The sequence below is a fragment of the Trachymyrmex cornetzi genome, unplaced genomic scaffold (assembly GCF_001594075.2).
Source record: "Trachymyrmex cornetzi isolate Tcor2-1 unplaced genomic scaffold, Tcor1.1 scaffold313, whole genome shotgun sequence".
NCBI classification, from domain to species: Eukaryota; Metazoa; Arthropoda; class Insecta; order Hymenoptera; family Formicidae; genus Trachymyrmex; species Trachymyrmex cornetzi.
The window spans coordinates 145,792-169,448 of record NW_017297828.1 but is presented as its reverse complement, the minus strand read 5'-3'; the positions used below and the strand labels follow the sequence as shown (position 1 = coordinate 169,448).

Below are 23,657 nucleotides of genomic sequence, written 5' to 3'. Positions count from 1 at the left end.
TGATGATGCTACTTGTTACACACACAGTGACAAATCGATTCAACTCACAATAATTTCATTAATATTAACAGTAAGAAGCTGAAATTATAACTCAATAAAGGCATGTAACAGAGTAGTTGCGAGAAAATTACCCCTACTCCTTCTACTTTTTCTGACTTCCGCGGCGTAAATCCCAGCGCGGCGTATTTGCCGGAGTTACCATACTATGTGTATATAGTCCTCAGAAATGTGCGCCAAAATGATTTCTGGGTCTTGAAAATGTTAACTCTACTAAACTTATACCGTAGTATTGACTAGCAATTTAACCAATTTTTGATGCTTATTTGCATCTTCGAAACGATCTTAACCCTCGAACATCACATTTATTTTCGGTACCTTTGGACGACATAGGTCATTCGTGTCCGATTCGATTTTAAGGCTCTTAAAGTGCTCGAAAAATTCTGTAAAAATTCACACATATTTTTTAAGGTCTCTACTAAATTATCCTGCAAAACATTGAAAAAAATGTTTAGAAAAATTATGGAAATTACTTTCTGCACCAAAAAAAGAAAATAATTCAGTTTTGATATAAAAATTGTAACTTTGATTTTTAATGAAGAAAGGTTTTGATTTTATTAAAGTACAAAAATGATAATTTTTAATGTATGGACGCGAAATACCCATGTGTAATGTTCGAGGGTTAATAATGTTGAATACCATATTAAAATCTGTAAATATAAATAATTCCGGCGCGCGTTTTTGGGGACTACATACGTAGTATATAAATCCATATAAGAATCATACAAGCATTTAAGATCCAGCTAGACCGTTTAATGCTTCGATTTCTATAGTTTGTGTTATCACATATATGGTCCTATAATATATTATATTAAAAATTTAAAGTTACGTTTGCGGGAGAAATATAAAAAATAACATAAATTAGCCAATTATTTGGTTAAAAAACCAAATTATATTACAACATATTTAATAATCCGTGTTGTATTATGCGAATTATATATATTTAACTTAATATTATAATTTAAAAAATGTTTAATTTAGTGTATTTAAAGCTCTCGTTTACGCTTTTCGATTGCTGATCGAAGATCACTGATTCTATTTTTCCGGAATCAGTGACTAATTAACATTGTCGAATATTGATATTCCTGTCATTATATAATTCGTATAATCCGCATATCTACACGCCGGAAGGAGATAAAGGAAATCCCGGTCATAATGAGTGTGACAGAATCCTGGACGCGCTTGTTAAAAAGCAATTACTCTCGTCGTACGAAGAGCCGTTCGTGAGGAGACTACTTCGTTTGAAAATCGCTCGCTTTGCGTCCTCACTTTGCTAATTTGAATCGCTCATTGTCACTCGGCCGGCTCTCAAAGGTCGTGGGAAACGCGTTTGTCGCGTGCGATTCACGTTTATTTCCGCGTCGCGTAAATTTCCTGTGGATGAGAGAAAAAGGGACAAAAAGAAAAAGGTGAAGAGAAGAAGAGGAAGAAGAAAGCGACTACGGGAAGAAAACGTCGCCAAAGATGTACGACTACGACGACGACGGTGCCGCGAGTAAATTGTAATCGCACCGCTTCTTCCGAGTGCACATGCATGACTGCAACCGTATCGTGCATTCGTGACAAAGTGCCCCTCCGATACAAGCATGCTCGCGAAAGAATGTGCACTCGTGGATAATTCTATTCGTGGCGAGAAGCGACTTTAATACTGTGACGCCATAAATACACACACACCAACACACACACACACACACACACACACATATATATATGTATATATATTCAAGTCTTTATCCCTTCCTCGATACATCGTTCGTATTTCCGGATAATTCCATAAGCGCAAGCGCACTTTTAATAGCGATTCATTCAATCTCGTACAGTGGAGAGATTTCTCGTGGAAAGATATATTTTCCTGGATCCCTCGCTGTTTTTCCTGTCGGATCTCTCCGCGGGCAATTTCGCCGGGTTCGCTAATTAACTTTTAACAGGAACAAATAGATAACGCGCAGTCGGGTTATAAGCTAAACGACCTCGTTTTTCCCAGGAACGCATGAAGAATTATTTTTCTATCCAAGAGAATCAAGGAAAAATACATAAATAAATATTAACTTTAACTCTTTCCTCATTCCATCGAATGATTACCATGTACTACAACTTTATCAATTCTTTAAAATAAATTTTTAAACACATTAATGTTTTAAATGTAAATCAAATTAAAAAACTTTTTGCAGACTATACTTTTTAAAATTACCATAAAATAAGGTAAACTAAAAAAAATATTTAGATAGCATGCATATTAAAAATGAAGTTATAATATGTTTAAAAATATCTTTTTTTAAAGTCTCTTATTGTTAAATCATTCAGGCATACAAATTCTTGTATGCCTGCTGTTTAAATATTATCAAAATTTGGACTAAAGTTACTCCATTTTACAGTATACTATCTCCAGTTACTTTCTCTCTCTCTCTCTCTCTCTCTCTCTCATTATTTTTATTATTACCATTTTTTATTAGTTTTTTTTTTTTATAAAAATCTCTACATTGTAAACAACAATTAGTTTGTACTGATATAGGTATATCTTGTCTTAGCACTTGAGAGGATTTTTATCCAAAAGCACTCGAGTAAGTGGCGATATTTATCTCTCTCTCTTTTTTCTTTATAAATTATACATAATACATTGTGGATACACCAGGAGAAGACAATGCTAAAGAGCGAATTAACTATCACAAAGACTATCCGCAAACTGTCGTTAATTATCGTTGTTCGAATGTCAGGCAATGCGAGAGAGTACGATTGTACTTTCGCTTATTGCCCGCGAAATGTACATTGATCATCCGCGGAACGGGTGAGGTGAGGCGATTAATCAGACCACGATAGACGTCGCGAGGATACCTTCTCGGTAAAGTCGATGCCGCAGACATCGCCACTAACGAAACACATGTCAGCCCGCGTTAAGTCGCAAACCCCCAGAGAACCAGTGCGACACCCTCGTTAATCACCAGCACGTCGAGCGTGATGGATTAAAATCAGCGGCGCATCCCTACGTGCCATTTTCTTTCTTCGCAAATCATTTCCCCCTTCGATCAGACGGTCCCAAAGGTACAAGTTTTTGCGGACATGAGTTACGCCAACATTATACGAGTCACTGAAATCTTTTTATGTTTACTCTTTAAAAAAGCGCATAAAAAGTTTTTCAGAGTAAACAGCTGTTTTACTCCTAAGAAAGAGTTTTGTTGATTTCAAATTTTAATGAAGCAAAATCTTGAAAGTTTAATTTAAAAATATGTAAAGATAAAATTGTACAAATATTAAAAATATATTGAAGTACAATATAGCCTTTACATTTTCATATAGCTATTTAATATTTGATCAGACGTCATGTGATATCGCTTCTATTAAATTTGTTAATTACTATTTCAAAAGAAAAAGATAATTTCACAGGCAATTTCTATAAAATCTCTTCTTATTCAACAACTTTCTCAGAAATTTTACTCTTTGTTCTCATAAATTATCAATCGACCCTAACATTTTCTTCTCTGTGATCACAGAGATGCCTCCTACGTTTTAGCTCGCATTAAAGTATCGAAGGGCGCGTAAAAATAACTGCGGCATTATCGTCAATGACATATTGACGAGGAAAAGAACACGGCGTTGGTGCCTATAGTCTAGAATTATTATTAGCCCTACGACTATTGTTGGAATTACATTGTTTTACGCTAGAATTTACGTTACGAGAGAGAATAGTTATGAGGAAGTTAGTGAATCAATTGTTGAGACATAAGATAATATTATGTTAGTCGAAGTAATAATCTACTATGTTGGTTCAGTGAGATAACTCTCGTAATCAGATATTTCATAAATAAAGGTACATCACGTGTTACCAAAACTATTAGAATATATATCTTTTAAATCTTTAAAAAACCTTAAATTAACAATATAACGAACAACCGTATCTCCGTCGTCGAGAGAACAATTATGAGTGTAACAATAGTGAGCTATAAAACCTAAGCACAAGGCAATATCTCAGGAATTCACTTATACTTCATCTTCGAAATACTGCAAGAACGGCATTCGGAATTTGGGAAGAATATCTTGGCGAAATGGGAACTTACCGCGTTCTCATATTTCTGGCTCTGGGATAACTCTTAGATTCTCCATCTTCGAGCATCCGCGTAATGTCTAAGATTGATGCGTAAGATATACCGGGAGGAGAAAGCATATTTCGAGAAAATGAGCGAGCGAGAAAATAGAAAATCCGTCCGAAAAGCTACGCGAAGGCTGGCGCCGCGCGGCGCTTCTGTTATCAGACAATTGAAATTTCCGACAAGTGATAAGCATCGCGAATCGTTTCCCGTAATAGATCGACGATCGACAGACAGCTGCCAAAATTCCTTCTTTTACTAGCTGGCATTATTTTCTCCCTGAGGCAGTAAAAAAAACCCGATTTATCCACATTGTTCGAAGAGAGGGAACCTCTTTACACGTAGCTACAAAGAATTGGCGAAAAAATAATACGACGCAAGAGTGGAAGATGACACGAGTAAGCCGACTTTTGAGTAATAAATGATCGTGATGAATAATAACTCGGTTATTGAAAGAAAATTCCAGCCGTAGTTTCTCAACTTGCAATATTAGTCTAGTTCCCGGATAAGGTCCTTTCTTCGTTTTTTTCTCCGAGGAGACTCGCCTCCTTTCGCTCTCACCGACCACTTTACTATACTTTCTTTATTCCGCAAAGCCACGTCTGCGTAATGGCTATTCAGATATCGAATCGATTTATTTCCCAGGAGGCATTCGGAAACTTCGGCCATCTCTGCGGTGAACTTGGAATAGCTATCTCCCTCTCTTTCTCTCTTTCTTTCGTTCCTCTATCTATCGCTTTTGCAGTGCACTTTGGGGTCCCCGAGATCTTGGACTTGCCATAGAGCGTGAAATGTTCATTGGGTCACATTCGTTTCGCTAAACTTTTATCGTCACGTTTTGTCTAAATCTTCTAAATCGACCGTTAAACCGAACATAGAGAACTCGAACGAGATAAATTTATAAATTTGTGTGTCCAGATAAATCGAGAATTTATTTATATATAGTTAAATATTTAATGATTTTTTTATAAATTATAATTTAATATATTTTATAAATAAATAATAACTATATGTATATTTATTGTGTACGTATGTTATTAGACCTAGTAAAAATAATATTAATAATAACACTATAATGTAAGCTACAGTTAGTAATTAACGTCAGTTCATCGGAAAATTCAGTTTAGACGTAACAATCAAACGTTTTAAAAGCGTCTTTCAGTCAGGAAATTCGATGTAATCGAGCAATAGATAGACGGTTTAATTATACGAATAAATGGATAGATAGATGGAGAGTTAGTTTCATTAGATAGATAAATGGATATGTGGGTAGATTTATACCTAGTTAGGTCAATTATCGAAGAGATTCCGATATAATGCTATCAGAACGATTGCTTCTCACAAATGTGATTAAAATCACATCCAATTAAGAAAAGCAGACGGAAAAGTCGATATCCGACGGAAAGACCAAGCGATTGAATGAATGGTATCATTTTCACGAAAATTGTATTTTCTTACATGTTAATACGATTTAAAAAATTATCAGAGTAATAAATAATATCGAAAATTCGAATCGTATATTCTTTGCAGACTAACATTTTCTGTTGCTGCTTAAACAATTTTCTATAAAATACTTACAAAAATTATCGCTGTTAGAATATTTTTGATGTTTTGATGAGATTATCACTGTCAATATTTTTGAAATATTGAAACATAAGGAACGATTAGTATAACTATCAAGTCTGTAATTGAATAAGATGGAGATTAAGAAGAGATATTTTTATCGATTTTTTTGTAAATCGATCAGAAGTAAATCAATCGTATTTTCTCAAAATTAACGCTCCATGAAACTTGAACTTAACTGTACTTATCTGGATTCTCCCATATATGTATGTATAGTAATATGAACGGGTTACTAGGACGTGCACATTAAGTCTTCGAGAGGAACTACTCGGGAGAATAGTTTAAGTGCCTTTCTAGAGAAAGCTCATCAAGACGCTCGTCAAATAATTAATGCTTTCCTCCGCAGAGAGATAGAGCACTTTAAGATTCACTTCGACGCATCTTCAAAGAACGCGACTTGCCAATATTCGCAAAAAAATTTTCGCAATGTTAATTATCAAATCTTAATTTTTTAAATGCACTAAAATATAATACAAAACATTATCAGCTGTGTTTTATTAAATTGATTATCGTTAAAGAAATATAATATCAAAACCATTATAAAAATGTTAATTCCATAAAAATTAAATAAAAGGATTTTTTTTTTAATATTTTGTCTAATAATACATTTTAATATATTTTATTAAAATTTACGAATTTTATTTTAAAAAAACTCAATAGCAAATTTGTCAAGGAATATAATAAAGCGTAATTAACAATAAGCAGATTGAATTTTCTATATCGCAAAATAAAATTGTGATGCCAAATTATCTAACCTTATTCGGATATCCATTGTATCTGAGCAGCTTCTTGCAACACTTGCCACGGTTCTCATAGTAGAACATCTGCACCATGTCCGCGCGATCGGTCGCGCCGCTGACGGTGAACGGCGCCCTGGACGACGACGACGGCGGTTGTTGTTGCTGTTGCTGTTGCTGCTGGGCCGGCGATTGCCGGCGCCCCAGTGGCACGCACGGGCACCACCCCGAGACCATCACACCGATCGGGCCCGTCACCGGCCCGATTCGCCCGACCCAAAGCTTCGAATTCTCTTCGCTTCTTCGTTTCTTCGAAGATCACTTCGTCCCGTTGAAGACAAGTCTCTTCATTGTGTCCCTTTTCACCTCCTCGCAAAGTAAACTCCTCTGTACTTTCAACCTTACGAGATTCTTACGAAAATCTCGTCAGAAATCTGGTAATTGTAGTGATGAAGTTACGTCGTGGCTTTGTTAGCGCATTCTAAAGCTTTTGTAAGAGGAACAAATTTGAAGTGATGGCGGCGGTAGTTGTCACGTAGAGAAATTTGGCAACGAGTCTTGTACTACTTGTCGGTGCGTTTGGCAGCGAGCACTCTAGAGACCTGGAAAAAAAAAACATAATTACAAATAACTCTGCTAGATAATCCAGCGAATGGATTTATTCTTTTTAACCATACATTCTTATTTCTGTCTTTAAACTTAACATATATATTTCTGTCTTTAAACTTAATATATATATTTTATTTTAAAAACAAAAAATGTATAACAAACTGCAGGTAAACAGCAGAAGAGAAATATTAATTGTCAGTCATGAATTTTGAAGATTAAACGGACTTCGTGCTGTATGTTATTGTTTTCCATAGGAAAAAACCTAACATTTATACGTCATCGAAATTGAAAGCATTGCCTTTTACTACGAACGAAGCATTCATGAAACACAGCAAAGCTTAATTCTGAATTGGGTCAATTAAATCCGAATTCTCTCGCGAATATTGGGACGAAATTGCGGAACGTGGCGAACGTCAAGGAGGGAGCGAGAATCCTGCCAGACTATCTGTGTGGAGCTGTCGTTCATTCTACCACGAATGTCGTTCGTGCTTTTCAGACTTTCGAAGAAATCTGTCCGATTAAATTCGAGTGCATGTCGTTGCGAATTACGGTTGGATCCATTACCGCACCAAAAAAGCGTGCTCTCCGTAAATCAACGGCCGTTAGATTTGCCGTTCGATCTCGTGACTTAAATTAACGACTACTGCAAAAAGCGCGGCAGGTTGATAAATTGGTAGATAGATGGATAGACGCTGTAGATGGATGAATTTCCTTCTGCCATAGATTCCCTAAGGACGACCTGAGATAAATAGATATAATTTATTTAGATCTTAAGGGTGGGTCCCGTAAGATACGAGAACAGGAAACTAGAACAAGATACGTAAGATTGGCGATAACATTCGCAAATAAATGTATTTTGCATTGCAACTAATTTTTTTTTTAAAGTAATATTGAAAAATAATTACGATTAACTTTAATTAAATGATGCATTTATATTGCATCTCTCTAGAATTCTTTTTGGAAGATATAGAAAAAGATCCAATCGTTACTATTAAAAGCAGTCTTTTAATTAAAAGCAATATTTTAATAATATGTCGCATACGTAATGGTATGCCAATCATTCGACGTCGCGGAGCCATTCGAGAAATTGTCAGTGGAGACGTACGTTTTATTTCCTGACAAAACAAAACGAACGCAACGCAAACTGACTAAAGCAGACGATAGAGTGGAGGGATGAGAGGAAGAGGAGTTGGTGAAGCCGTAAAGATGAGAAAAACAACATAGGAATTTGCAATTCATGAGAAACGTCGTCGTCGTCGCCGTCGTCGTCGTCCTCGTCGTCGTCGTCGTCGTCGTCGGCCGTGCGTTAGTCACAGAATGCGCGACCTAATTTAAGAATGGAAAATTTGCGCCGTGTCTCCTCTACTCTTGGGTAATAAACGCGTCGCATACTGTGCAAACATCATTCGACTTACAGAAAATAGCGAGAAGAATTTCCACCTTCTACTTGCTCTTTAACAAAAGATCGACAATAGTTCCATCAAAGAATCCGCCTTTCCCACTTTAGTGGAATTTGGATCGAAAAATGTGCACTGTTTTCTTAAAATTATATTTGATGTTAGAGGAAAGTTGCCGATACTGACATAGGTCTCCTAAAGTGACACCCCCTTATTTCTCAGAAACTAACTATTGTACTTTATTAATATTAATAAAATCATGATCTGTTTAGCTAATTAAAGAAGTACAAACTCATAATTCATATATTTGTGGCTTATTTCTATACCAAATCAGCTAAAAACCAATTCTATGAATCCGAGAAGAAAATTCTTACGGTGTTCTTTTGCAAATTACGTAATTAAAATAATAGTGACTGTATTATTGATAATATTATGTCATTTTTAATGTTTATAGTTTCATAAATCAGTTTTCTTTACAGAATAGGATATATCTTTATTGATAGAATAGGAATGTTGATATTATTATGTCATTTTTAATGTTTATAGTTTCATAAATTAGTTTTCTTTACAGAATAGGATATATCTTTATTGATAGAATAGGAATGTTGATATTATTATCTACTATGTCAGTTTTGGAGCCCATTTTGTCAGACACTCATTTTTGCATAACTTACGAAAAACTTAATTATTGCAAAATTGCAAACAGTATTATAAAAATTGATTATACTATGTTACTATTAACTTATACTATTATACTTTTGTTTAAGAAATATTGTCTAAAAACAAAGTGGTATGTCGGTGTCGGTGACCTTCCTCTATGTAGATAGATGTAGGATTTATGTTTAACCCTTCGTACACACGATGGTTTTCCGGTTCTAGGTTGCTCGCGTCCGGGATTAATTTTCATTACTTTTACAAGCATATAAAAATTATTAAGTCTTACATATTTTAACATACTTTAACATCTTTAGAAAATATTTATAAAGTTGTGTATTAAAAAAAAGAAAGAATAGAAAGAGAATAGAAGTTATTTAATCAAGTGTTCCTGGTATTTCAAAGAAAAAAAATGCGTAGGATACAAATGACCCGATCGTGTGTACTAAGGGTTAAGCTTGACATAAAAAAAGTCTTAGTAATCAAAGGTAAAAATGAGAAAAATACAAAGTAAAATATTCATTAGAAGAAAATGTGCTCGGCGAATGGATCCAGTGAAAAAAAATACGAGTACAGCGATGTCTCTGAATCACCCCGTAGAGTCTGCAGTCCCATTAAGTCCGGAAGATTAATCGAGTCATGATTTATATGTATTTCCGGCGAAGGTGCGAAGACGCCCTTTTCGCGTTCTCCAAGACAAAGCCAAACGCACTTCGCACAGACTCACTCGTGCTTTCCGCAGTTTCCTCGAATTTTGAATCTAATTCCTGTCCGACCTCGTAATACGGGTCGCCGAGGTGCCTAGAGGACGTGCGATAAGTTTGCTTTACGATTGTGCCAGATGACGTTGAGTCAAGCCCCGTTTAATAAAGCGCAGACCGTGAGTCGCCCAAGAGCTGCCTTCCGCAGAGATTTTCAGGTCACCCGGTATACATCGTAAAGAGATGTAATAGGTTAAACGTGCAGGATAAGCGAAACGAACGAGGTTAAACGTGGAAATGGAAATTTTCCGGTTACGTCAGTATCAATTGGCATTAAATACAATTAATTTCGTTCACTCTTTATTTGATCTTCTTGTGTGTATTATGTATCTGAAAAAAGATTGCAAAATTTGAAATAGTACATATAACTGTCGATCGATATTTTCGACAGACTCGTTACCAGTATCAACGTCATCAACGAGGTGAACAAGAGGTTGGTGGATTTTTCGAATTCACGAGAGAGGTGTTGAAACGTTAACTAGTATTGGTCGAGGTGTGGGAAACTCCAGGTGATAAACATTTTACTGCTCCCGGTGGATGAAGCGGAAGCGAGCTTCTATATTCATGGAAATCTGCGAATTTCGCGTCATAAGGTTTAAATAAATCTATTAAACACAAACGTTTATCGTAAAAATGTGCAACATGCATTCCCGTGAAAGAATTTTCGTAGAATTAAGCAAGAAATACGAGTTTATAAAGAACGACATTCGACAGATGTATACGAGTGCGTTTCTTTGTAACTTTTGACTTCGCGCTTCTCTCCATCCTCCTCTCTTTCTCTCTTTTTCTTTCTCTCCGGGCCCATTCGTCCGTTGATGTAACAATTTTTCACCGTGACATTCCCGGCTTAGAGCTATCCCTCGAGAGTTTAACCTGCTCTCGTTTCTCGTTCCTGGCCGAGTGGTCATAGATTACTCACTAAAGCATAGTGTAATCCCAAGTTCTCGTTATTCTGACATAACGCGCCATGCAAAATACGGCAGATCATGCAGCGAGACATGAGCGATGGGTTATTTTGATATCTTAATATACCCACAACAGTCATATATTTCTAATAGTAAAATGAACTATCACTGTTACTATGACTGCGTAATGATAACTACTGAGAGTTATAATTATGTCGCTGAGATTGTTTTCACGTGTGCGAAGAAAAAATATCTAAGTGAAGCAACAGTTGCCAAACTTAATTACGTACCTACTTATTTTTTTTAACATTTTCCAAGTTTTTTGTTTTTTGGTGCCAGGTATTCTACTCTGACGCGATTTTTCCTTTGGGTGATACTTTCATATTTATCCATAGTGTTAAAGAGTTAATATCGATCGCTCTCACAAACGAAGTACTCTGTTCTACCGTAAACTAGTTCAATTGAATAAGTTCAGAGCAATTCCTTGTTGCCGTCGTTGCTGTCACTGTGAATTTTCCCTGCGATCCGCAACTTTTCGGGGCCGGCTGACTAGTTCGGGCGCGGATTTCTGCACGAACGAGCTAAATCGACTCGACCGGTCTCGCCGGAATTGCTTCGTTCGGAGTCTCGCGGAACCGCTAGTAAAATCCACGACGACAGCATCGATTTTTCGATGGCAGGTCGGAGAGAGTTTAATTAAATCGCGGCGCGGAACTTGTGGACGAGAGGTGACATCGAAGGAACGTAAAACCCGTAAAAACGTAGATTAACCTTTTCAGCATTGACACTGGACACATCGTAGAAATTGATCTTTGATGCGATTCTCGCGAAAAAATCCGTAGGATTCAGTATCATCAAACAACGAACGTTTTAAGTTACTGAAACAATTTGACTGTTAAGTGACGAAATACAGATACAAATATTGGAAATACATAAAATATATTAATACACAAAAAAAAAATGCTGAAGTATCTAAAAATTTAACTAAATACAGATCTGAAAGTAATTTTGTTAGACCATTAAAATAGTTACGTAGAACACTTAAAGTGACTTTTAAACAATGTTACAAAAAGTTTTAACATTTTAGCAACCAGTTTATGTCCTACATAACTATATTGATGGGGGGGAGAAGGGTAAAGAAAATTATTTTCAGATTCGTATCTATAAGCTAAATTTTTAGATATTTCAGCAAAACCACATTCTTTCCGTGTAGTAAAAATTTAATATATTAAATAAATTAAATGTTCCAGATTATGGACAGTTAATGGGACAACCAATTTATTGGACAAAGTGACAAAAAATTTTAAATATTAAATTTTTAATGATATGTACAGTTTTAAATAAATTTGTTATTTATAAAGTTTAATAATAAATTTATTTAAAATATATCATTAAAAGCTTAATATTTGAAATGTTTGATCAGTTTGTCCAACAATTGGTTCATGTCCAATAATTAATATATTTACCTTACATATTTCTAGAAAGATGAAGCTGTAATAAATTAAAATTAACAAGAAAGATATTAACGTAGAAAAAATTATTTTAGAAAATTCTCTTTGTAAATGTACTTTGCGGAATTAAAGTGATATATTACAGTGAACATACTTAATTCGACATTATAATCTTGAAAAATGAAAAATGCGTTAATAGAATTAAAATACCGACATCGCGAACGTAAAACATTGAAAATGACAAAGTATCGCGATTTTTAATCGCTTGACAGCTCGATAAATTGTAACTAACAAGGGCAAATTCTAGGTTCTCCATATTTAATTCCGGAATTATAGTGGCGGTGACACGTCGCGCGAGAAATAAAAGCGCGAAAAAACGGGGCAAGTTATGACGTTCGTGCGTCGTATGAGTTTTCGCGTAAAAGTTCGCCGGAACATTTCACAAGTGTGGCTCGTTGTTACAAACGCGCTTTTTCCGCGCACGTTTATACGGTATGGAAAGTGCGCTCGTTAAATCTCGTTGCCGTTGCTCCGGATGGGGACGCGCGTTCCCTTTTGTAAGTTCGACGAGTAGTTTTGTAACAAGCCGTGCCGTCGTGAGTGCAGTCACGTGCGTGCAAGCTCGTTTCCGGACTTTATAAAACTCCCGCGATAATTATCGTGGCAAATAAACAGTCGCCAGTCGGCATGCCCGACGTACGGAAGTTAACGTAAACTCGCGAGGGACAATCGCACATGTGTACTCGTGTTTAAGCGACAGCAGGGAGCGAACGAGCACATGCGCACAGAAAGCGCTCCGAGAACTTTAATAAGCTAGCTTTTCTCCGAACGGAGAAAAAATTTTAAAAAACCGAAGAAATGTAAATAAGTACTCCCGAAATCAAAATTTCTAAAATTGATCAATGCAAATAGCATTAATTAAATTAATGTCAGCTTCGTTAACGAAGCACTTCAAGATTAAGGTACTACTAACAAAATTTCTTGTTGAAAACGGACGAATCAGAATTTTTTGGTTAAATTTATTATATAGAATTTTAGTTGAGATAACCGGTATTCTAGTTGATACAATATTTCTGGTAAAATATCTACTTGAATTCTTATTTTTATCGGAATAATTAGATCAATCAGAATTCTAGTTATCTCAACTAGAATTCTAGTAGATTTATCTAGAAAATTTTGATTCGTGTTCATTTTCCACCAGAATTGTTATTTAATCGAACTAGAATTATTATTTAATCCAACCAGAATTATTATTTAATCCAATCATTTTTTTCAATACAATGTAATCTCTCAGTACTCGATCAACGATGTTAAGTCATTAGTTTTAGCTATAATTGAGGACTGGAATAACATCGATTAATTCGCTAAACGTGAGAAAAGTTTGCGGAAAAAATTTCACTCGTCGATACGCATTTCCCTTGGCCTCGCCACGAGTAATAAAGGCGCTTAACGGAGCCGTACGTATCATATGCACCTGCAACATCCCCGGCCGACAGTTTGATGTATGGGACCGCGGCGATGCACACGCGGGCGACACGAGCAAAAAGTCTCTCCGCGCCGTAATCCCTCTTCGTTCCCTGGGAAATCTCATTACGGAAAAGTTTGAGGCAAGGCTCTCCGCGTCGCGTCGCATCGCATCGTGTTGCACAGGGTGGATGGAGAATCACCCTCTAACGTACAGGAGTTGTCTAGGACTGCGTGGGAATAGCGAATGCGGAAGGAGAGAATGAGAGAGAATATTCTTGTAACCATTGTCGGGCAGGTAACTTCCGCGATATCTCTTCAACGAGATGCCATGGTGAATTTAAACTTGTTGCGACCCTTACAGCAACGAGACTCTTGCCTTATTAAATTTAAAATTCTTGGATTGGTAGTATGATTCATTCATAAGTTTTTTTTTTTCAGGATAATAATAAGCGACTTTCCTCTTAAGGTTTCTGTGTAATCTTCTACCATGTCGGAGATAACTTTTCGTGGTATTTTGGAAACATTGGTACATTTAAACTTCTTGCGGCCTTAAATAATTATATGGTCGAAATTATTTTTTCTTTTTTGGGAAAGTTAGTATATAAATCTAAAATATTTAAATTGTGTATGAAAATGTTATTTATTCGTAAAAATAATTTGCTTACTTGAGGATAAGAAAATTAAGAGAATCAAAAGTTAATTTTTAAATTTATAAGAAAAAAATAAAATACGTTTTTCTATAAATTTTCAAATTGTATAAAAAATTGAGGTTGCATAGTGCATTCAATCAAATGTATAAAACATTCATGCATTACAGTGCAATATTGTGTTTTGTATGTTTAATTGAATATACTATGCAACCTTAGTCTTTTATACAGTCTTTTAAAAGTTTTTCTGTTAACTTATCCAAGTTACCCCGATTTATCCTACAAATAATTTTTACAGACATTCTAAAAAAATTACTGAAGATTATGTATGATGTATATACAAATAATTTTATATCATTTTAGTTTCATGAGATAAAAATTTGCAAATTCTAAAATAACAAAAATATTTTTCTTGTAATGTGTTAAAATAGTTTTTATTTCTAAGATAATGTCCAGAATTATTAATGCTGCATCCAATTTGGATAATTCAAAGAAGTTCTTAAACTGATTGTATATACATAATACCGTCCAGCGATACTTTTATCTTTTAACCCGAATAATAAAATAATAAAATTCTTCGAAAACGCACCTTCGTTGAGCTGATTCTTCGATCAAAATCGAAATCGTCGAATCCAAAAGTGAGCGTCCTTCGTTACTCCGGTTTGTATTGAAGCTACTGCAACTTTGAAGGCAGGAAAGCCGACTGGCGCACACTACGTGTAACTAGGGCCGCCGGATATTACATCCCGAATTTCCGGCGGTCTTAATCTTCCTTCCACGCGCTTGAAACATCCTCCCTTCCATCTAACTTAGAAAGGATCGCGAAGCATCTGTCGAAGGAGCAGGAGAAGTACTATCAGAAACTGACGCGAGTAAGACGACAAGAGACAATAAGAGCGAGAGAGAAAGAAAGAGAGAGAAAGAGAGAATGAGAGAGAGAAAGACAAAAAAGGAGAATGGTAAGAGAAGAGACTTTGTTATCCGATCCGGTAGAATTGGCCGTTCCTTCAGGACGAGTTTGAACGACAAGAGGAAGGAGGGAAGCCGCGCACACTACACCGGGTGGACCGGGTGGACGTAGGTCGCGTGTTTCAGTCGACGTGCGGACGCGGACTAAAGCTCTCGACGGACGGACGGGCGCTCGTCGTCGCGTCGCGTCGGCTCGCGCGACGGCGAGAAGCGGCGGCGCTTCCTCTTCCCTCGTGGTCGTCGCCCGTACGGCGCAGGGCTGACTGAGGGAGGCCGTGGCGCCGAGCGTCGCGACGCATCGCACCGCGCCGCACCGCGCCGCCGGAGCCAACCCTCGGGCCTGCGTTCGTTCGTGTGTGCCCGAGCCGTGCCGATCTCACACTCTCTCGCCGAAAAATTTTCGTCTGTGAAAGATAATTATTTCGTTAAAGAAGAACTCATGAGTGTCCTAGAAGAGTACGATTTAAAATCATGTCAATATTACAACCGAGCGAAAAACATTCAATGAGTATTCCATAGCCAATTCATAAGAAGCACGTTGGAGAGTTTTTAAATTAATTATTTGCGAATGCATATTTGAAAAATTAAAAAGAAAATTAAAAATAAAATAATGGTTATTTATTATCTGATATTGCAGTATTTTAATATTGTTTCAAAACGTATGACACTTTATGTAATGAAAATATAAATAATCAATGGGTTTATACATTGCAGATATTATTTCGGTTATGTAAAATAATTTTTTTAGTTTTTGTAATATATTCTCTATTTCCATTTTTAATTAAATTTTTTATCAATTTTATTGCATTATTATACCAACTTTTATTAATTAACTGTTATATAGTGACAAATTATAGAGAGATTGCCGGTTTCAGCTTGTAATTATTCGCCGCTGATTTTATCAATTTAATATCACATTTTAATTTTAATTTTGTGTTCTATAATCGAAATCGTTCCCAATGGTCCATATAAAAGACAAATACAACATTTCTGATAATACAAATATATATTTAAAACATTTTTCTGTAACTTTTTAAATCTATGGTTTTTTAATATTAAAAGTGTAGATATTTTTTATATTTTTAATTATGTTATTAATTTTATTCAATATTACTTTTATATTAGTCATTATATTTTTAATTAAACTCTGAAAATGCATTTTTCTCTGTGGATCTCTTGAGAGAGAGAGAGAGAGAGAGAGAGAGAGAAAATTTATGAACAAAACAAATAGCTTTTTAAAATCTCTGTATTCGAAATCTACGCTCTTATGAACAGAAATTAATTAGAAAGAAGAATTACTATGAAATAAAATACGAAAAGGATAGACGAACGCGAGCGTCTAATTTAAAATCCCATTTACCTACTGTTATTATAACGTCGCATAACCACTATCTGCCGTTGCATTAACTACCGTATCATACTTCATGGTAAGAATGACAATTCACGGGATCTCCTGCAGGATCACGATGCTGCAATTGCCAAGATACCAGCCACAATTCGCGTGGCTCGAAAGGTATATTAATAAGCGGTACCCAGGACAGGAAGCAGCATCTCCTTCTCCACTTTCCTTTCCACTCTTTGTGCTTCTATCTCACCACCGCTTTTTCCCCGTTACACCCTCTGTGTACGCGCGTATATACGTGTCTTGACGGTATTCTTCTCCGGGACCCAGAATATCACCATTCCTCTCGCTTCCTCAATTCTCTCCGACTTCTTTCTTATTTTCTGGAAAGGAAAACGAGCACGAGAGTTGGGCACACCGTGTCGGCAAGCATCGTCTCTACGAGTCACTTCTTTGATATCTATCTATCGTTTGTTCGTCTCTTTTACTTTTTTGTTTCTCTCTTTTTCTTTCTCTTTCATTCGTAGCGTTACTCTCGTTTATATCTTATATTTTGCTCTTGGGTGCTCGACGTTAAAACGGACGTCTAACTTCGAGTCGCCGAGATGTCGGAAAACACGTCCGGCCATTTTTACGTCCATCACGATCTCGTAACCCATTTGAAATATCAAACGTATCTGGAAACGACGTCGCTCTATATTTCCCCTATAAAGCGCAAAAATTTCCTTATAAAGAGTGGAAATAAAAAGTAGGAGAAATTTTGACATGACGCAAAATGATGAGACTTTCTTGTTTCCGATCGTAAATCGTATCGAATGGGAACAGAGGTTTTCGAACGAAAAATAGAGTGCATAGTAAGGCGGAAACTTTCTGCTGCTTTTTTTCTATCATATTTCTTCTGATAGTGATGATTTTTGTATTACCGATATCATGATCTGATATGAATGCTGGCGATTAATCGCAGGAAATCTTGGCTGACGACAATTATTGGCATTATATTGCTTGCGACGTGGAAGCATTTCGATCCCTGGTGGTTTGTTCCGACCGCTGGACACGTGTATCTCTTATGCACGGAAACACGATACGTGAGCCGCGTAGAGATGCCAAGGGGCTTTCGAAGTAACCGGAAGAATGAATATTTCAGGAGATAGGTCGTGAGGCGCGAGTATCTCATTTTTTCGCGCGACCGCGAGACGCGAACTGGGACGATCGGACCATTTGTTTTAAGAATTGATCGTCCTTTGCCGGTCATCGACATCCTAGAGAAGGACTCCGCGACGAGTGATGTATTCCATAATGGAATACGTGAAACTTCCGCCTCGCAAGAAGTCGGTTTAATGTATCGAAAAGTACGTGGAAAATTGAGAAAGAAAAATAAGATGATGAATTATTAATTTTTCTAAGGTCATAACAGATGACGAGTTCAATTCACTAAAGGCTTTAGATAATAACAAATCATCTTTTGTGTGTGTGTGTGTGTGTGTGTGTGTAGTTTGATTCGATATATCTACAAAAGTAAATAATATAGTAATAAATATTTTTAATTTATGAGGAATAACGTAATTATAGTAAATACTTTTACTTTCTTTATAAAATCACAATATATATAGTACAGCTATAAAAAACGTATCAAATAACATATTAATATTTTTCATTTTTTGTATTGTAACATTTTTATTAAATGAATAAATCAGTACAATGACTGCGGGTAAGATGCTTTTCAGTGATGAGCAAGATGACGAGATATTTGTGTGGAGGTTATATTTATCAATATGCATTATAAATAACTACATTAAATTTGTTCTTCAGTATTGATTACTTATGTAAGTAAATCTTATCATATGTAATTTACTAATCTTTTTTATTTTTATTTTTCTTTAACTGCGTTTTTATATCATAATATCAAAATAATATAAGAAGTGTTTATTATAGTAAAATAAATCTTTTCAATCGTAAAAAAGTATATTTTTAACTTAACTTTTTGTAATTTTATCCACTACTGAAAATCATTTTACTTGCATAAGGGCAAGATGACGAAATTAGCATGTCCTTAAAAAATATTATATAAATTTCAATTTAACAGTTTTTAATTTTTATAAATGATGACGAAGAGCTTTAGTGAATCTGAAAAAAATACATCATTCTTTTTACGTCATCACAGAAGTTAGAAAAAGTCAACAAATCTTAAGATCTTCATATTACTCTCCATTTCCTTACGCATAGATTTACATAGTAATAAGAATAGACTATACATTTCTGAAATTGGTCATTTCGGTTTAGAAAGAATGAGATAGCTTGAATCATATCATTCTTTTTCTCTCTTTCTTTGTAAAATGTTAAGTTGAAAAGAGATGCTAATAAAATTCTTTCTAAAACGAATGCTTTCTAACGGATCAGAAAATGTGCAGTCTATATTTATTACATCTAGGATTGCATCTCTCTTCATTTTTTTTCAAAGTTAATCTTGCATGTTCGAATTTTAGCGTAAATTAGTCGCGCTCGATTCTAATGCGGACGAGATCCTTTCGTCTTTGTATCACGAGTCTGTGAATCGGATTAGGGCAAACTCGAAAGATTTGAGAGACGATATTGTTGGGAACCGACAGAGAAGCGGAAGTTAGACCGGATATAGAGCTCCGTGGCGGGCCGTCGTGCACATGCACGCACGCACGCAGGTCACTCGTACATACACGTCACACAGTGCCACGCACTGTGCAGCTTTATGCCCTTCATCCTCTTTGTCCGCTTTTATTCTTGCTCCCTGTGATACGAAGTGAATTAGAGTGTCCGGAGCAAGTGCTCGAATTGCATTTCCAGTAATACCGGGAGATCACTATCATCGCTGTTCAAAAGTTACTGTCGATTTGTGCGCGCATCGCGGTTGAAAAAGTAAACTAAAGTATATATATTGTTAGGATGACATTTCGACGACACAATCCGTTGTCAACCAGTGGCAGTCACATCGATACACTTACTCCGCAAACGAATGGTATTCACCGAGATTTGATCTTCCATTATATGTTACTGTGAATTTTATCTTAAAAAATTTCTATTGTTTTTTTCTACAACTAATCGAATCTTAGTTACTGAAGAACAATTAATGCATCTTCTGTTTCTATAATGGGACAATTTCGTTCCTGAAGAATATATAAATAGAAATATTAATTTATTTTAATTTACTTTATCGACAGATCTTTGCAAAAAGAGAGACGCGAATAACGATAATATATATAATTAAATAAATTATTAAACTTAATCTGCGTAACATATTCATTAATTAACATTAATGTGGCTTTACATGTAATACTAGATGCAAGTACAGCGAATGCGCAGAAGCAAATAGAACACGATGTAATATTGATCGTTAGTTAACGGTGTAAACATTATTTATAATGATTATCATAACAACTACGAAAGAGTATAATATATTGTGAGATTACTAACTGATTATTTAATCAATAACAGAATTAGTAACATAATATGAAAAGGAAGTGTAATGCTAATTGTCACTGCAGTCCGCCGATAATTTATTATATTAACGTCTCGTCGATAATATTTATTATTTAAAAAATTCTTATTACACGAGAGAATAATAATAATTTACATGCTCTCTAAATCTGAATCAGTGGATAGTCACTAATTATTCAGCGGCATACTTGGCACTGATAATCATTGAAGTTCAACTAAAAAAGGAAAAATGTTTAAGCATTATATAACTAAAATACTAATATTTGCATGTTAATTTTAATCTTCTAATACCATATTCATTGAATTTAAGCACTAAAACAAGGTTAGTTAGATCACACAATAAAGATTAGCTAGGTTAGGGATCTCACATTTAATTCACTGATTACCAGTGGCATACTTGGCACTGATATCGGTGATTATCCACTGATTCAAATTTAGAGAGCGAAAATTAATAAAATGACTAAAATATTTTTATAATAATGTACGTACATCCGTATTTCTTTAATCAATCACTATCAATAGAATTAGTTTAGTCAGTTAGAACTGTAATGTGTGTCTGGTTTATGCTTCGGTCTTAACACTTTTAACCATAAAATCTTAAAATTTAGCCAATGGAATACAGATCTCAATTAGAATTAATTAGAACTGGCAGCCTTATTGGCTGAATTTTAAAATTTTAGGGTTAAAATCAAAACATAAACCAAGCATAAATTAATTGATTCTGTTCTAATTATGATTTTAATCTCAAAATATGAGCGTATAAGTTTTCTTCAGAATTGCTAAAAGTTGATTAAACTTTGACGATAGCGAGCTGTAAATGGCGTAGCAATTAATTCTCACGCAATTTTTCGTTCTTATGCACTCGGTACTGCAATTTCTTGCAACGTAATATGCACACCGCATGCACTATCTATCATTTTTATTACGACTACTTCTGGTGTATCCTCCTTCACATTTACGTATGTACGTACTCGGCAGATGTAGGAGGATCTAACTTTTTTACAACGCTAGCGAACAAAACTCCTCGCTGTCGTGAGACTTTTTTCCCTCCCGTTAACGTTATTAGTGCGTTTCGAGTTCGCGAGATACAACGGCTGAGCGAACACAGAGTTGCCTCAACCATTTGAAATTAAATGGCCTAGAGCCATTCAACATCGGCTTTTAAAATGTTCGCGCAAAAGTTCAGTCCGCTGAACAAGAGTTTATTTAATTTAAGCCCACACATACACACACACAATTTTTTTCATTATTGCAATTTAACTATCGTGTGCAATTATTAATGAATACAAATTGTATTTTTTATTTTCTTTTAAGATTTTATCAAAGAATTTATAATTTTCTTACCTGATCTCTTTTGTATAGAACAACTTTTTGGACTGTTTATATAATCAATTAAATTAATTGCTATCAAATTACAATAGGTAATCGTTAGAATCTGCTGAAAGTTTACATTTACTAGACATTGATTTTAAGTTAGATTTACAAGGGAACCACACCAAGTGTTAAATTTTGATATTAATGAAACTTTGTATACATATATAAATTACATAAAAAGATAAATTTAGAAAATATTAATTGCGGCTGTAAAACGGTTTGAGGAGTGAAATCACCCCTTATAAGTAATGCAAGCTTTAGCTTTTTTCGTTGTGTCTGAAAAACTATTCAACATATCAAAAAAATGCTTCATCCAAAACTTTTACAAAAAAATTAGCTCCGTTCATCCACGTTTTGTAAAACATTTTTTAATATTTTGAATAGTTTTCGAGATATAACGGAAAAACCTGAAAATAGCTTTACCATATAAGAGATTTCACCCTTTCAAACCGTTTTTTCGTCGCAATGGACATTTTCTAAATTCATCTTTTTATATAATATATATATAGGTATACAAAGTTTTATTAAAATCAGAATTTATCATTACGTGTAGTTCCCTTGTTAGTCTGCTAAATGGAATTTGTCTAATCAAAATATGATTATTAAACGATGCTCGTACAGCTCAGACGCGCATTAAAATTAACATAAAATGAGCAGGAATACTACATTCGCAATATAAGGGTTCGGGCGGTCCTGTATGCGAGTATATTCCCGTCGCATGTTTCTAACTTTAGAACTCTCGGGGACATCGGACTCGCGCGTTTGCATACGAATGTGTCGCATACCCGCAGCTAACGATGTCGCATACTCGTACTCTTCAATTTCGTTTGCAAAGGAGAAGATTCGTTAATGTCTTGGTATATATTCGGATCGCCGACATATTCAGAGAGCATTACCCTTGAAAAGAAAAAGATCCAGAAAAGATTTTCTTTGAATATGTTTATATACAAGTTGCATCATTTGATAAAATAAAAATGTGTTACATGATAAAGGCTTAGCTTCTCTTAATATTTTAGTGCCATTTAATAAATTAAATACTTATTAAGATAAATTAATAATAATAATTACTTACAAATATAAGATTTAACTACAGTTGGAGATTATAGATCATCAGTAAGAAAAAAATTAAATTGAGATTGTATAAATTATAGAATTTATGGAAAATATCAAATTTTTCGTTGTTGTACGAAGTATGTAATAAACTTTCGTAATTTTAATGGGCTGATGTTGTTTCGCACAGAACTAAAGAGAAATTACCCTGACAAGAGTACAATTGTGATAAAAAGACAAAGGGATACGTAAACGCGGCTATTTTCAGTGTGAAAACAGACACGAGTGACTGCGCGGAAACAAGAATCAAAACGATTCTTGCAGCACAAGAACAAGCAAGTTGCGTACACCTTGAATGTATAATACACCTTGAATGTACGATCCTACTTCGTTAAACGGATGTATGTGGTTGCGATATATGTAGGGAAAAAAAACGATGCGTATCAACGTTGCACAAGTTTCCCATGTACTAGTTAAATTACGTCAGTCGCTTGTGGAACCGGAAAAGTAATCTTCCAGCGGTTGCACGCATAGAAAATTGATCGACATTGACTGAGACTATTTGTCGATTTGTTCTTATTTTTTTAAAATATTTTTTTGTGTTTAATGTTATTTTAAATTTAAGATTTAAAATATATATTATAAAAAAGTAGAGAAAAAATATATATATATAAATTATATATATCGCTTCCTTACTCTCTTAAATGACATCACTCACAAAACGTAATTTTCGAATCATTATCACTCATGAATGATTTAGATAATTACTACTCTATCAATCATCGTAAATGAATTAATTCCATAAAAACTTAAAAATCGTCATAACTAAAAAAAATAATTTTTCAGGGATTGCGAAGCGAAAATGACAAAAATGACATTTCATTCTGTTAAAAATATATATTTTTTGTCGATAATATTTGTGTGATCAATAACTTTCTTTCAAATTGAAAAATAATTATATATATATATATATATATAAATTATATATTTGTAATTTTAATTATGAAAATTCAAAAGCTGTACTATATTTTCCTGAAGACATCCTCAGTACATATTTTGTGCAT

The 23,657-nt window shown here is 34.9% G+C and overlaps 1 protein-coding gene across 2 annotated transcripts in view; it reads right to left on the bottom strand.

The window, feature by feature from the left end:
- Positions 1-15,577, bottom strand: part of LOC108762650 (uncharacterized) — a 44,608-nt gene extending 29,031 nt beyond the window's left edge. The window contains exons 1-3 of one of the 2 annotated variants that reach the window (XM_018509729.1): positions 15,364-15,577; positions 14,980-15,220; positions 6,518-7,101 (exon numbers count right to left, since the gene is read on the bottom strand). In XM_018509729.1, the coding sequence (XP_018365231.1) occupies positions 6,518-6,736 (219 nt within the window). In that variant the 5' untranslated portion in view covers positions 6,737-7,101; positions 14,980-15,220; positions 15,364-15,577. Of the gene's footprint in view, positions 1-6,517; positions 7,102-14,979; positions 15,280-15,363 lie in introns of those variants that run through there. The other variant, XM_018509728.1, reaches the window with a different exon arrangement.
- Between the last annotated feature and the right edge of the window lie 8,080 nt (positions 15,578-23,657).